This window comes from Rhinolophus sinicus, linkage group LG01 (assembly GCF_036562045.2).
Source record: "Rhinolophus sinicus isolate RSC01 linkage group LG01, ASM3656204v1, whole genome shotgun sequence".
In the NCBI taxonomy this organism is placed as follows: domain Eukaryota; kingdom Metazoa; phylum Chordata; class Mammalia; order Chiroptera; family Rhinolophidae; genus Rhinolophus; species Rhinolophus sinicus.
The window spans coordinates 23,066,980-23,083,769 of NC_133751.1; the positions used below are offsets into that span (position 1 = coordinate 23,066,980).

General features: G+C 34.8%; 1 protein-coding gene across 2 annotated transcripts in view; it reads left to right on the forward strand.

Moving 5' to 3' along the window:
* Positions 1 to 346: 346 nt before the first annotated feature.
* Positions 347 to 16,790, forward strand: part of SUCNR1 (succinate receptor 1) — a 32,338-nt gene continuing 15,894 nt past the window's right edge. The window contains exon 1 of one of the 2 annotated variants that reach the window (XM_019732056.2): positions 347 to 497. Coding sequence is in view for 1 of the 2 variants with exons in the window: in XM_019732058.2 (XP_019587617.2) it covers positions 483 to 497 (15 nt within the window). In the remaining variant the exon portion in view is untranslated. The remainder of the gene's footprint in view (positions 498 to 16,790) is intronic. The other variant, XM_019732058.2, reaches the window with a different exon arrangement.

The window sequence follows — 16,790 nt, forward strand, 5'->3', positions numbered from 1 at the left end:
TAATAGCAAGTTACTTTCAGATGTAGAAAATAAAACTTTGAGTTGTTTCATAAAAGCAGAACTAACAAACTCTTTTAAAATGTTTATTTTTTTTACCCAGCTATAATTTATTACAGAGTAAGATATGTATCAAAGTTAATCATTCTCCATAATTTTATTGTTTTAAAAACATGTCTGAAATGATGAATTATTTCCACATTGGAATTTTAATCAATTACACATGTTCTAGTTTATAATCTATTTATTCAGCAAATATTTAATCTGCCCTTATGTGTCAGGCGCTTCAAGTATATAATGATTATTTATGTTTTTATTCATCCTGTTTAGTTGGGGATCTTTTTTGGTTTCAAGTAAAAGAAGCACATTACAGCCAGCTAAATAATACAGCAGTTAGTGGAGAAGGAATGTGGGAGCAGGATTATGAAAATACAAACAATGGCTCATAAAAACCCAAGGACAGGAATCTCATAGAGCAAGAATTCATGGAAATACTACAGGTAAGAGCCACCTGGAACCCAGGTTTCTTCCTCCCAGAGGAGGGTTCCTCTTCCTTGCTCTGGACTCTGATTTAAAATTGAATAAATGCCACATCAACACACTTTATTTCATAGAAAACCTTGATATATGCTTTGGCTCCTGCTCTTGATGCTGCCTCATTTTCTCAGTTACCCAAATTTTTCAAAGAGAACTCCTATTGTTGGGTTAACTTTTCCAGACCAGGCCATTTAGCTCAAACCAGGAGTGGACACCTCTAAACAGCTTTCCGAATTAAGGGCTTACTTGCTCAGCAGGGCCTGGGATGAGCGGGTCTCTTAAGTGTATATGGGCTTTCTTGTACATTTTCTTTCAAAAGCTTATGCTTTTGTTGAGGTAGATAAGCATATTATCTAAAGCCTTGTTTGCATATTTAGAGGTATAACCTAATTTTACCTATAATTTTTTTTCAAATAACAGATTGACTTATTATATTTTTACCTATGTCACTTTCCAAGGAAAAATTTTAGCAGGTTGTAGACTAAACTCTATTTTCTAAGATATTTTTCATCACTTCATTCTTAAAAATTTCAAACTATTTCCTAAGGTTTTATTTCAGCTCTGTGTGTCTATATTCACAAGACACTAGTACTAATATTTTCCTTTCTGTTTTGCTCTGGTCAAGACTGGAAGAAAAACCACATTTATTCTTGATAAAAGAAACTAGGTAATAAACTCTGCTTTTTATATCTTGAAGAAATATTTGTAAAATAAAAATGAGTCATTATTTAAAAAATTTTGAAAAATCCCATGCAGTTTTTTTTTTAAATAGTAGTTCTTATTATTTTATTGAGCAATTACTTTAAAAAAAAAAAGATTTTATTGGGAAAGGGGAACAGGACTTTATTGGGGAACAGTGTGTACTTCAAGGACTTTCTTTTTTTCCAAGTCAAGTTGCTGTCCTTTCAATCCTAGTTGTGGAGGGTGCCATTCAGCTTCAAGTTGTTGTCCTTTCAGTCTTAGTTGTGGAGGGCGCAGCTCAGCTCCAGGTCCAGTTGCTGTTGCTGGTTGCAGGGGGCGCAGCCCACCATCCCTTGCAGGACTTGAGGAATTGAACTGGCAACCTTGTGGTTGAGAGCCCACTGGCCCATGTGGGAATCGAACCGGCAGCCTTTGGAGTTAGGAGCACAGAGCTCTAACCGCCTGAGCCACCGGGCCGGCCTCCCATGCAGTTTTGTTCTAAAGTTATTTCCTTTTTTCCTGTTAATTCCTCTTTTATTGTTCATGTCACATTTGCCATTTGATATCACTTTTCCTATTCTGTATTTTTAAGTAGTTTTTTATTTCCAGTTGGAAATAAAAATACATATTAATTAAATGTAATATTTTAACTGTCCAATGTATAACCTCTCTATTGTTTTTATTGTATTTAATGACACATCGTATCTTGTCTTTCATTAATTAGGCTGATAGAGAGGTATTTTATCTATTTGAAAATTCAAATACTTGATTTCTTTTGCTTTCAATTTTGTTTACTTCTGCTCTTTCAGTATTTCCCCTTTCTGGGTTTCTATTAAGCTCTTTAGATTAAAATGCCAGTAGTTACATTTTGTCTACTTTACAAATGTAGACATTTAGGTTGATACATCACCCCTTAAAGAAGATCTGGTAACAGGCGTACCTCTGTGAGAGGTTGTTTTTATTTTCAGTTTTTTGTCTTTTCTTTTCCAACATTAAATATGAAAATTTTCAAACATACAGAAATATTAAAATAATTTTTACAGTGAATATTCATATACACACCACCTAGATTTGACAATAAACATCTCATTACACCTCATTAGTTCTCTATTCATCTACCTATTTTTTATTCATTAATTCAACTTATTTTTTGATGCATTTAAAAGTTGTATACATCATGACATTACATTCCTAAACATTTTAGCATGTTTTTCACTAACTAGAGTATCATAATCATTTTTGGTTTTGCTTTTTTGAGGTAAAATTCATATACAACCAAACGCATACATCTTAAATATATCATCCATTGAATTCTGACAAATGCGTAAACCTGGACAACCAAAATCCCATCCCTCTCAAGATACAGAACATTACTATTGCTCCCAAAAAGCTCTCAATGCCCCTTTTCCAGTATATCCCAGCCCTGTGGCCACAGAAGCAAACTTTGTTCTGATTTTTTTTCCACAATAGATTTATATTTGTAGTTTTAAGAAACCTTTTAATATGCTCTGGTTTTCAACATTAATCAAAGCATTATTTGATAAGATACTGTTACATTTCAGAAGTAAGAATAATGTTACAGTATTTGATAGTCTAAAAGCATTTCAAATGTCAGACACTTTCTGATTTGACCCTCCCAACCACCTTATTTTACCGATAAGGAATTTTAGGCTGTTCAAGGTGGAAAAATCTATTTCGGTGCAGTTAAGATCCAACCCCAGATTTACAAACTCCAGGGCCAATGTTCCTTGTCATTATTTTATATAGTGCAGTTGTTCTAATTTTATCGTATTATGGAATGAGAATGCCAAAATTAAACTTCATTTATTCATCTCCCCTACATAGCTTAGCCACTGCCTGATCACATGGGAACAGTAGAACCCATCAGTTGGCAAACAGATCTATTTGTTTTATAGTGCATTACTATAAAAATAAACAGGAAAAAAGGGTCAGTTGATAATTGAGGAATTTTTTCAAAAATAAAAATAGAGACTAACATACAAAATAAGAAAATCAAAAGTGAGTGATAAGGCATAAAGCAGGAAAGTTTTTCCAACCTCTAATCAATATATTCATTACCATAAAAAACTAACATTAATGAAACAAGAATAGGATAAAATGAACAAGAACAAGAAAAAACATCTTGAAAAATAAATATGTGGTAGCATAGGTAAAAATTTCAATATAACTATTGGAACATAAAGGCACATACATGAAGATACAGTAAAAAAAAGACAACGAGAGAATAGGAGATAAAAGATAACTTGAAGATTAATTCACAAGTTCCAAGATCTGAATAAAAGGAATTACAGAAAAGGAAACAGAAAAAGAGATGGCGGAGGGAGATGTATTTGTTTGCTACGACTGCAGAAAGAATAGCACACTGGGTGGCTTAACGCAACAGAAATTTATTTTCTCAAAATTCTGCAGTCTAAAAGTCTGAAGTCAAGGTATTGGCAGGTTTGGTTTCTTCTGAAGCTTCTCTCCCTGGCTTGTAGATGATTGTTTTTTGTGTTTTTTTCTGTGTCTTCATAAGGTCTTCAGTTTATATGTGTGTGTATCCTAATCTTTTCTTTCTTCCTTTCTTTCTTTTTTCTTTCTTTCTTTCTTCCTTCCTTCCTTCCTTCCTTCCTTCCTTCCTTCCTTCCTTCCTTCCTTCCTTCCTTCCTTCCTTCCTTCCTTCTTTCTTTCTTCTTATTAAAATTTATTGAGGTGACAATGGTTAGTAAAATTACATAGGTTTCAAGTGTACAATTCTGTAATACATCATCTATATATCACATTGTGTGTTCACTACCCAGAGTGAACATAAAACATCAATCATATTGGATTAGGGCCCATCCTAAAAAAAAATCATTTAATTTAAAACTCTATCTCCAAATACAGTTACATTCTGAGGTCATAGAGGTTAAGACTTTAAGAGATGAATTTTCACTTCCATTGTGTCTCCTCAAGACTTAAAGCTCGATTCCCTTAAATCCTTACCTAATTTTTATTAGCTAACACAAATTGCATTCTTCACCCTATCTATGCAATCAGTATGAGCAACTCAGGTCTCTCAATACTATATATACCTCAGGCTCTTATCTACTCAGAGCTCTGAATATTCCCGTATATTACCCCTTCTACCACATTCTCCTTCCTGAATCTTTCTACTATTCGCTCCAGAAATCATGGCTGATTGCTATAAAAATCTCCTTTACCTCAAACTCAACATTGAATGTTTGTTTTATTGCTCAAACTAAAACCTATCTCTCATCAAGGGTTGATTCTCCTACAATCCTTGCAGTCTATGCTTCCCTCACACCCATGGGCCTGAAAATGAGGGAAATGTGTGTGTGTGTGTGTGTGTGTGTGTGTGTGTGTGTGTATACTCTCAATTTTTTTTTATCCATTTATCTTAGTGTACACTTAGATTGTTTACATGTCTCGGCTATTATAAATAATCTTGCAGTGAACATAGGAATGCAGATATCTCTATATGATAGTCATTTTTTTTTTTCCTTTAAAATATATCCAAAATTGGAATTGCTGAATCACTTAGATGATCTTTTAAGATAGCTTTACTAACTATCTATGTTCTACTACCTATGTTCTGGTGGCTTCAGATTTATATCTCCCATCTGCTTATCTCTCCTGGACCCCAGAAACATATATATATATATATATTTGACAATTTAATATATCTAATAGGCAATCAAATATAACATAATAAAGAACAACTGCTCCTATATAGTCTTTCAAGTCTCAGTAAATGGAATTATTCCTCCTAGTTACTTAGGCCAAGAAACTTGTATTAATCTTTTCTTCCCCTTTTCCTCACATCTCACATCTATCCCTTCACCAAATCAAATTCACACCCCTTTTAAAACTATCCCAATCCAGTCATTTTTCATGATTTCTATCACCACAGATATGGTAGAAGCCAACATCATTCTTACTGCAGTAATTCTCTAATAAATTCCCGTACTTAAGGGAGCGGATTAAAATTTGTTATTTTTTGAAACATAATTTGTTATTTCTTTTATTCAGCTACTATAAAGCAACATCAACAGAAACAAATTTGTTTTTAATTAAGGAATTAAGCAGGATATTTATCAAATAATTTCAATATGCCTTTTTTTTTTTACTACAGAGATAAGAGTACAACACAAAATTTGCTTAGAATGTCATGTTGTAGTTGATATAAAAAATTTGAGTTAAAGTTTTCATTTTTTTAGAATCAATAGACAAAAATGTGGACTGCTTTAAAATCTGTAAGATTTACTGGCATGTACGATATGTCCCTCAGAATGCCTAATGAATACATCCACCAGTTTAATTCTAAAGTTTATAAAACAAAGAAAAATACTGTTAAAAGTATAAAACAGGGAAATAAACATAAGATTCAATCAGTTTAATAGTGCTTTACCTTAATTCAGGTATGCTGTCACTATGAGAGTTACTCTAAAACTTGAACAATGAAAATAATGAGCTGACTACATTTATAAAGCAGAATGTGCTATGTGCCCTAATAAAGTTATTTTTAAAACCTAGGAAAAGGCTAAGTTTTGAATTGGTTAAAGAGAAGAAAGGTTAAGAACACTATACAAAATAGTGTCCAACATGGCAAATTATATTTTCTCTAGAAAATAATTAACACAGATCATAAATCAAGGTCCTATAATGTTGAATGGAAAACATTTTGCATATACAATTCAAACTGTCTCTGTAAATATATTGCTATAAAATGAATCAGGAAGTGGGACACTGCAAAATTGTTTATAGATTTCTATGTGAATGTGAACAAGAATAAACATCAAATAAATCACAGCTTTGGCCATCAATGTCATAAGAACAAATATTCAACAATCAGATGCTTATTATTCACGTTGAATTAGCAGGAGCTCTACTCTAGTTATACAGCTTATACTCTTCCCCACCTAGATACTCATATACACAAACATACTCATGAAGACTTGGGCACACAATTATCATGAACAAATATTTGTAAAGAATAAAGATTGTTCTATTCTAAATATTGAGGAAAAGACTGCAATGATTAACCAACTCTGAAGTATAGTCCAAGTTGGATAAACAAAAAAAGAAAGAAAGAATGAAATTAAAATTATACAATTCCCTGCCCCTAATTGTCCCCCCAATAAACTTTAATTAAAAAATTATATGGGAATGATTAATAAATTGGGCCTCTTTCTCTATATTTTATTTCTAGATAGTAGTACTCCTAAATTTAGTTTAAGTAGGGTTAGATGTTATTAAACTTGTGCTTTCAATCCCTCATAGAGCAGAAACCCAAGACTTGAACGGAGCCAGGCATTCTGCGTACCAAGATGGTAAGGAATCCTGGATGGAAAAGGAAATAGAGGCAGGGAGTAATACAGACATAGAATTGAATAGTCATTACTTTATCGCTATCCAGCTAGCTTTCTTCCAGTTGACTAAGGTAAGAATTAATCAATAATTTGCCCATTAATTGGGGTAACATTAGGAGTAAATAACTGTGGCAAGTCCAAGTTTCCCTGACTCTCCTGGTTACAAATATTCTAATCTGTTAGACTAGGAAAGGGACTACTTACTGAAGACATGTTTCCAGAGTCAGAGTGCCCAGGCTAAAATCCCTATTTTGTCTTTTACATCTAGGTCACTTTAAGTTATTTTACTGCTCTAAGTCTCTATTTCCTCATCTATAAAATATGGATACTATATTTAACTTATGCTTTTTTTGATATTGAAATAAAATAATACCTATGAATTTCCAGTGAGTGAATGAATAGCACTTATGTCACAAAATCAATGAGTCATCAGCCTTCAAGAGCTGATTGGATATGTGGAGATAAGGAAGAAAAATCAGCCATGTCTCCTATCCTTTTTGATTGGATAACTAGATGAATGCTAAAACTACTCATGAAGCTAGGGATACAAAGAAGACAGGAATGGTGTGGACATGGGTTGAGGAAGTGTGTGGAGAAGAGAAAGATAATTCTAGTTCTAAGCGTGTTGTGATTAAGGTGCCTATTTAGATGAGGTGTCTTTCACTGCTCACTCCATCTATATCCCTTTCTAAGGACAACAATATTCAACATGTGGCATTTGACTCTACGCCATACCTATTCCTCCCTCAAGGCTCACAGATCAAGCTGAAAAAGGTTGATTTGAAATGTCAGACCCTCATTCAAAAACTGGGAATGAGGTCATTAGGCTAAGGAAGTTGTGCTGAAGGAGTATGCAGTCTTAGTGGTTAAGATAACAATTCTAAGTCAGACAGAAAGAGAAGATAATGGAACATATACTGATGGATACCTGCATACATGCATACATACATACATGCATGCATGCATACATACATATAAGGTCTGACAATTAAGTTCATGAACTTTTTGCAACCATGTTGCTAACCTTTTTTGATATCAGATAAATTATTCATTATGAATTTGTACCAACTGGACAAACAGTTAACCAAGTTTACTATTTGGAAGTGCTGAAAAGGTGGTATGAAAAAGTTAGATAAAAACGACCTGAACTTTTAGCCAACAATTCATGGCTCTTGCATCTCGACAATGCACCAGCTCACACAGCACTGTCTGTGAGGGAATTTTTAGCCAGTAAACAAATAACTGTATTGGAACACCCTCCCTACTCACCTGATCTGGCCCCCAATGACTTCTTTCTTTACCTAAAGATAAAGGAAATATTGAAAGGAAGACATTTTGATGACATTCAGGATATTAAGGGTAATACAATAATAGCTCTGATGGTCATTCCAGAAAAAGTTCCAAAATTGCTTTGAAGGGTGGACTAGGCACTGGAATTGGTGTATAGTTTCCCAAGGGGAGTACTTCAAAGGTGACCATAGTGATATTCAGCAATGAGGTATGTAGCACTTTTTCTAGGATGAGTTCATGAACTTAATTGTCCAAACTTGTACATACATACACATACAGATAGATTGATATAGATCAATAGAAAAAGATAGACAAACTAGCTTTCATTCATCAATTGCTGACTTTTAAAATCCCAGATTTTTAGTGAGGCCTAACTGTACTTTCATTTGTAATTATAGCTGTGATTGCATCCCTAAGATAGGGCTTCTTTGTAACGAGATATGCCCTGACAAGAATACCGTGGGTAAATCCATACATCTAGTTGCTGTTTTCTGTTTTCTGTAATCCTCACAAGACTCTAACACAGTCATTATCCCATATGATCAATAATAAAGGGTAGATGGTATATTTTAGCAAGTTTAAGGTGATGATTTTGCAGAGAAGTTCACATCACAATCATGTAGTTTTTAACTCAAATATGTATCTTTCTCGTTTTTAGAATGGGCCTGACATGAAAGGCCATGTTTATTTCATGTATTATGAAATTACATGTCACTTAATCTAATCCTCCTGCCACGAACCCAAGAAAATACATCACTAAGTAGACATTTTTGCTTCTCTGCTGCAAGCTCTTCTAATATAATGTTATTTCTTTAAAAACAAAACAAAACACATATCCAAGGGTATCAAATGCAGTGTGTTAAGCAACCACCAGCTACATAATGATTTCACAGGTTTGTAAGTCTCATATTTAATGCTACACACATCAGTTAGTCTTTGAGGGAAAGCAGAAGAAGTGAAAGCTCTCATTAAGCGTCTAGCTACATCCTCAGTCTTGTACCACTGTGATTCCTGGATAGTAACTGATAATTTCAAATACATTATTAAGTAATATTTGCAAGCCAGGGGCTTTGATTTATCTAGCTTTCCCTCAGGACAACTGGCATAGTACTTAACTATAAAAGGGATCATTTAAACATATTGATAATTCACTTATTTCAAAAGGTATGTGGAAGGTGGCACCTCTCTGCTTATGGAAAGTTGTGGGTAATACACTGTAATTTTTTTATGGAAAACTTAATGTGTTTTTGAAACCACACTTATTTCTAAAGATTTTGCCCATCCAAATACAAATAGTCTACAGAATACATCATCAGTTCAGTGATGCAAGCAAGCCATTCCATTCCTTGACTTACATGGAACTCAAATCGCAGAGGGTAACAGGAGTCCCAGAGTTCATAGACTTGGAAAGAGAATATCATTGACTTGTGAGTTGTGGGAATCTGAAGATATAAGAGGTCAAGGGAACTATCTCTCATAGGACATGGGGACATAGCAACTATAAAACACAAGAAAAACTTTGTGAAATAAAAAAATATATATATAGAACATAAAAATGCAAGTGACTAAAATATCTTTGGAACCACCATGCAAAATTTTAACTATTCATGGATAATCCTACTATATGAATGCTAATATTAAGAAAAATTCTCAAGGGGATTTCTACCAGTAACAACAAAATGTTGTCCATTCAAAATTATAGCCCTTAATGGATCTTTAACATGGGCTTTATCAAAAGTGGCATTTTTTTAGCCTTTACACATTGTATCTCTGATATTTTTAAATCTCAGAGGAAAAATGCAGGTCCAAAAAAGAAACATTATACTTAAGTCCATTCTGTTTACTATGATAAACTCAAATACAGAATTTGAAAACATACTATGCCCATGGGGCTCCCCCACTTAAGGTTTGACCTCTAGTACATGGGAACGATGTAATGACCTCTGTGCATAGATATGTTGACATTGTTTTAGAGAAATGTTAATTAGCTTCCCCTCCCCTTTTTCCACCCCCCCACTCTGGTTCAAGCAGTTGTTTCTCAGTCTAGTTGTAGGGTGCAGCTCCCTGCCCCATGCTGGTATTATGAGCCTTGTGCTGCCCCCAGCTGAAGCAATCGGTCGCTGTGGGCTGCTCACAGCAGCTCACGGCAGCTCACGCCAACCTCCGGCTACTCAGGCAGCCCAGCTCCAGGGAGAGCCATTGTCACAATCTTAGCTGTAGAAGGTGCAGCTCACTGGGCCACGTGGGAATCAAACCAGCGACCTTGGCATTCAGAGCATGGTTCTCCAACCACCTGAGCCACCGGGCCAGCCCTTAATTAGCTACTTTGAAATATCTTGATGATTTATTATAGGTTTGAAAGTTCTTCTGTTTCACAACTAAATATGACCTAATGTCATTTTTGTAAGGACAATAGCCATTGAGAGGTGAAGTGAGCCCACGATTCATGTTTTTATCATCTGTCATCACATGACTAGCCTGGGCTATTGTGGGGGTGGGGGTGCCATTCAGTGGGATTAGACAAATCCCAAGCATGTACCCACTCTACTCATTAAAGAATGTCTGCAACAGAGGACATGGAATGGTGGAAATGCTCTCATCTAGGGACATTTTTGAAATTTAGCATGGGCTTATTTTTTCTCTTCAAGATGAAGAGTGCCAATTCTTCACAACAGAACACTCTTTTAGTCTTGATAAAACCCCAATCATTCTAACTCCCTAAGATTGTGCCTGGTTAGGTTCATGAATATACAAGGACAGAAAAAGATTTTCAGGGAACATTTCTTTCTTCGATGGACATTTTTGGAAGAACAACAATGCAATATCTTTTTTCTACTTTGTTTTGGTCAATCCTATGTGGAAGCTATAAAGCATGCATTACCAAAATCAAGACAACCCATTTTATATTTCACATCTTTCTTTTTATGATACTTGCACAGTTTGAAATGAGATACCTTAAACTGGCAGAAATTTAAGAACACAACCATATAAATGATAGTCAATACAATAAACAATATCAAGAGAAATTTTATTTGCTGTTATGATTGCATTTAACAGCAATATGTAACTTTAAACTAAGACAGGTGCAAATCTAGATATACGCAATTTTCCCTCTGAGGATTGTGAGAAAATTATTTGTGACAACATAAATAATACTCTAAAATACGATGATTCAAACAAGCTACACAATTTCAAGTCATGTATCATTTAGTTCCTTAAACGAAATAATAAGACACTAAAACAGAATCATTATCAGTTCAAACTTAATGACCATAATCATGAATCATGTTTTCTAATTTTGCAGAAATTTTATTATTCTATATTGAACTGAAAATGCCTGAAGGAAACCAGGGATAAAATCAATCAACACCCAGCATTTATTCCATGTAACTTTCTCTCCTTTAGACCTAGGTAGATAGTTTAAGTCTTTTTGCTTTAAGAAATTTTAAAATGAATTTATTATAGTTGAAAGTGAAAGAAAGGACTGTTTTCTTACTAAATGAGCTGAATGGGGTTAAAGAATATATACAGAACACGCAAAACTCAATAAAAAAAAATTCAATTAGAAAATGGGCAAAACACATGAACAGACATTTCACCAAAAAATATGGGTGATAGAAAATAAGCACATGAACAATGTTCCACACGATTGTGAAACAATCCACAATTAGATACCACTAAGTACCTATGAGAATGATTATGATAAAATACAATGACAACACAAAATGCTGGTGAGACTGGAGAAAAACGAATTACTCACATGTTGCTAGTGGAACATAGCCATGCTGGAAAACAGTTTAGCAGTTTTCAAAAACACTAAAAATGCAACTACCACATAACTCAGCAATTTTATACCTGTACATTCATCCTATTGAAATGAAAACATGTTTATACCAAAATCTGAACACAGATGTTCATAGCAGCTTTATTCCTCCTAATAGCCAAAAAACTGGAAACAACCTGATGTCTTTCAACAGTCAAATAAACAAACTGTGGTACATCTGTATCACAGAAGACTATCCAGTAATAAAATGGAACACACTATTGATACACGCAACAACCTAGGTGGATCTCCAGAGAATTATGCTGAGTCAAAAGTCAAGCCTAGAAAGTTACATATTACATGATTCCATTGACAAAACAGTTTTGCAATGACAAAATTATAGAAAAGGTGATTAGTGGTTACTAGGGTTTAAGGAGGTGAAAGAGGGAAGTTGAGGACAGCTAATAAAGGGCAACATAAAGGATTGTTGTGGAGATGGCAATGCGCTGTATCAATGTGAGTATATTGGATGATATTGTCCTATAGTTTCATAAAATTTTACTTGGGGGAAATGGGGTACAGAATACATAAGATCTCTCTGCATTGTTTTGTACAACAGTACGTGACTCTACAATCATTTTAAATAAGTAGTTTAATTTAAAAAAAACATTGCATTGTGATTGAAACATAAAATGTGAAATGCAAATGCTCTTACAGAAATTTAAACGTGTTTGTAAGCAGTATTCATATTGCTTGCTTTAGTGCCCCACCCTCGCCACCAAGGTAGAGACTCTTAAAGGTTCATATTAATATTATCTCAGCACGTATAATCTTCTCCTGCCCCCTCTTTCATGCCACACAGTTGAATGTTTTTCTCCTTTATTTCTCAGTGTAATAGATATGACATTGCTTACTTTCTTCCTAGAAAACATAATTTTCTTATTATTTTTTAATTTCCCTAGAATTAAAAATAATATAATTTTACCTGTAAATATAAAACTTTGAAATTGCAGAATACCTATCAATAAAACTTAAAAATTATGATTGGCAAATATTTCCAACTTTGTAAAGTCATGGTATGCAAATTTAAAAGAACAAAAACATATCATTTCTGGCAAAATCGTTCCCATCTGTGTAAATAAAACTGGACAATTATAAGGTTAATGGAGCCGACTGTTTTAATTAAAACAAATATGTAACAGACCCAGTTAAGAGAAAGGTAAGTCAGATTCTTTGAATTTTGCTAATTTTTACAGTGTATTTATTGCTTAATGGGTGAAGTACTTGTTATTCCTATTAATTCTTGTTTTTGACCTTGATTCCTAACATTCCCTTATGTCAGCACCACTCTTTGATGTCCTGGATTCTAAGAGAATTTCCCCCCATTTCTGTGATTTATTTTTTCTTCATTCTCATCTTGAATTTACAAAGCTTAGTACTATATGATAGAATTATTTTTCCTGCATTCCCTCTCACCCCCCTCCCAGAGATTATCTAAGAGGCTGGGTTTTATTTCTCCAGGAACAATATTAGGAAACTTTTTCTTGTCCGTTTTTCTGTATAATTCTACCTGCTATTTAAAAGGAGGCTTGTGAAATAACCAACGATGGACAAGACCTTTGCTCTAATCATAAATTCACATATTAAAAAAAAAAATTATGACATTTTCAATTACTATATGTAAAATTCTAAATCAGTCAGCACACCAATATTCTGGATTACTCTGAGTTGAAATTGATATCCTATGAGACTTTAATAAATGTCATACAAAGAATAATCACTGAAACATTTTTCTCATTACTTAGAAGTTGACATTTTGTATAAAGTATTTGATGCAGTTTATAATAATTTTCAGATGTAATAAAACTCTTCAAACCAGAGTAAATGAATCTAGCTAATATGTCAACTATGGTCAAACTTACAACCAGGAGTTTTCTAGGAGCCTGGGACAATAAGAAAACATAAAAGAAAAGATTGGGCAAAAACCAAACTCTCAGTTGGTACTACATTTTTAAGAGGAAGTTATCATACAGTAGAATCAGATAACATATTTAAATGAGAACTCCTATATTCAAGCCAGGATATACCAAGAGTGGTAGTTTTAATTGGTAGGGACTTCCCTGAGCACTCTGTTAAGAAATATTCTGAGGTTAAGTTTGAGCACAGCAGAAACAACAGCATGATTGATAAATAATGTCTTCCATGGACTTAAGCATGGAGAGAGACAGCCTTTATCACTCTCATTTGTCACTGATAACTCAGCCCAACAATGTGAGAAAAACAAGGCTCAAGTAATGATGTAAGTTTTTCAAGATTACATGCTAAATATTTGACTCAGTAAGTCAACAAAAGAGATTTTCAGAGATTTTAGAAAAGCTAGATCGTTAATAAGGTTATTACAGAAATTCTGTCTTCTAAAAATTCAAACAATAATAAGCATCATATTGTAGACTAGTTGAAGATACGGAAGGCAAAAAGAGAAATTTCCTATGGGGTGAGACTGTTGAAAAATTTTAAAAGATTTTAGTGTAAAAAGTTCACAAATTCCTTGAGGTCTGGTTTTATACTTATCCTTTTATTTCCCATATTGCCTTAAACATTATAGGTGATCAATACATGTTTATTGAATTAATTACAATAGAAAGGTGGGACATGAGCAAAACAATGAAACGTTAGTGTCTGAGTTACAAGAATGAAATAGAAATAAGGGAGAAAAGAAATGTCACATACTGCTTTGTGAAGAGCTTTTATAATCTCTCATTCTTTTCCTCCTTTCCTGATGCTTGGTATTTAATATTCAAGAATCCAGTGTCGTTGGAAAAAGTCAATTCAATTTTATTTTCCCTGTGTTCTAATCTCTGCAATTAGCATTTCACTATTTCCAGTTCCTGATTGATATATATACAGGTCTTTAAAAGATGTTGCGTGAAAGAGGAAGGAATGGTAGAATAAAGGGAACGGGCCATTGTTACTCAAAAAGTTTGCTTGGAGTTTGGGGCTTACAAACCATATCAGTGGTAAAAGAAATTAATGCAGCTGATGAATTTCACTGTCGTCACAGTGTACAAAACACAGAGTTTTGTTTAGAGTGAATGTTTTTGCCATAAGCTATTGTGTTTTGCCGTCCTTTGTCAGTGAGAAGCTCTTAGCTAGCTCTCAGTTTATCCCTCTCCTGAACATGGAGGCATCATGGAGGGTCAACCTGCAGGATCCTCTTTCTCAAGCTTGCTGTTATTTTTCTTTCCTTCTATTTTGTTAATCAAAATACACCATATTAGGACCTAGTCTAGGGATGTATCAGAGAGTGGTTTGCTCTTCTTCCAGTAGGCCATAGTGCGTATACAACGTCTGACAATTACATCCAAGATCGCATCCTAGTAAAACTGCTGCATACCTCATTGCTCAATTTCACTATGGTCATCTTCAAAGTACTCCCCTTGGGAAGCTAGGCCCCAACACCAGTGCCTAGTCCACCCTTCAAAGCAATTTGGAACTCTTTATCTGGAATGACCACCAGAGCGATCATTGCATTACTCTTGATGTCCTGAATGTCATCAAAATGTCTTCCTTTCAATAGTTCCTATATCTTCGGGTAAAGAAAGAAGTCACTGGGGGCCAGATCAGGTGAGTAGGGAGAGTGTTCCAATACAGTTATTTGTTTACTGGATGCAAACTCCCTCACAGACAGTGCCGTGTGAGCTGGTGCATTGTCGTGATGCAAGAGCTATGAATTGTTGGTGAAAAATTCAGGTCGTCTAACTTTTTCATGCAGCCTTTGCAGCCCTTCCAAATAGTAAACTTGGTTAACTGTTTGTCCAGTTGGTACAAATTCATAATGAATAATCCCTCTGATATTAAAAAAATGTTAGCAACATTGTTTTGACTCTTGATTTAGATCAGGAGTGTCCAAACTGCGGCCCGCAATTCAGTTTTTATTGGCCCGCAGCAAATTCCAATAATATATTTAGTTATTTAAATAAACCAGGTGAGGCAATACGTACTTCACCACGATTGAGTGGCCCGGCTGTTTGTGTATTTTACCGCATATGGCCCTTGGTGAAAAACATTGAAAAATGTTTGGACACCCCTGATTTAGATTGACAGAATTTTTTGGTTGTGGAGAATTGGCTGACTTCCATTGTGCACATTGATGCTTTGTTTCAGGGACATATTGGTACACCCATGTTTATCACCAGTAATAACATAGCTGAAAACATCATCTTGCCTCTTCAAAAGGTCTTGGCAAACTTTGACTCTCCCTTGCTCTTGTTCATCGGTGAGCTCCTTTGGGACCATTTTTGTACACACCTTTCTCATGCCAAGATTTTCAGTTAAGATTTTCCTAACTGTTTCTTTATCAATGTTTACTTGATCTGCTATGCTTCTCACAGTCAGCCAATGATTTTAACGCACAATTCGATGAATTTTTGCAATGTTTTGTCAGTTCTGCTTGTTACTGGCCACCCTGAACTCTCTTCATCAGTCATGCATTCTCTCCTCTCAGAAAACGTCTAATCCATTTGTACACTACCATTTTCTTCATGGCATCACTCCCATAAACTTGGACTAACATGTCCCTGATTTCACGTCAACTCTTGCCAATTTTAGCAAGAAATTTAATGTTTGTTCATTGCTCTAATTCAAGCTCAGACATTCTCGCGACAGCATACAAAACACGCAACAACAATAATGAATGACACTCAGCAAGACACGACCACACTTTGACATGAACACAGGTGTGAGACACTGATATACCAAGGTTAGGAAATCTTAACAAGCTGTTTGTACAGTGCTGCCAATGTAAGCACACGGGGGCAAGTTCACGAACTTAATTGTCAGACCTCATATACGGCTCTCAGGATGGGTTCTCTGCCACTCTCTTCTCCCCAGTATGGATCTTGGTATCTCCATCATGCACAGAGTATCCCTCATTATTCCCCCAAACAGCCTTCCCCATCCTTGGGTATCCCTCTTAACAATTCTGAGCCAGATGTCCTTGTGCTTAGGATAAGGTAGCTCTACACAAGGATTTCTCAGCATGTGTTCAGATCCAACAGCCCATCCTAGGAGTTTAGACTGGCAACAACTCACAAATAATACTAGTGATGGGTTTTAAAGTTAAGTCAAAATTAAAAATACTACTTATAGAT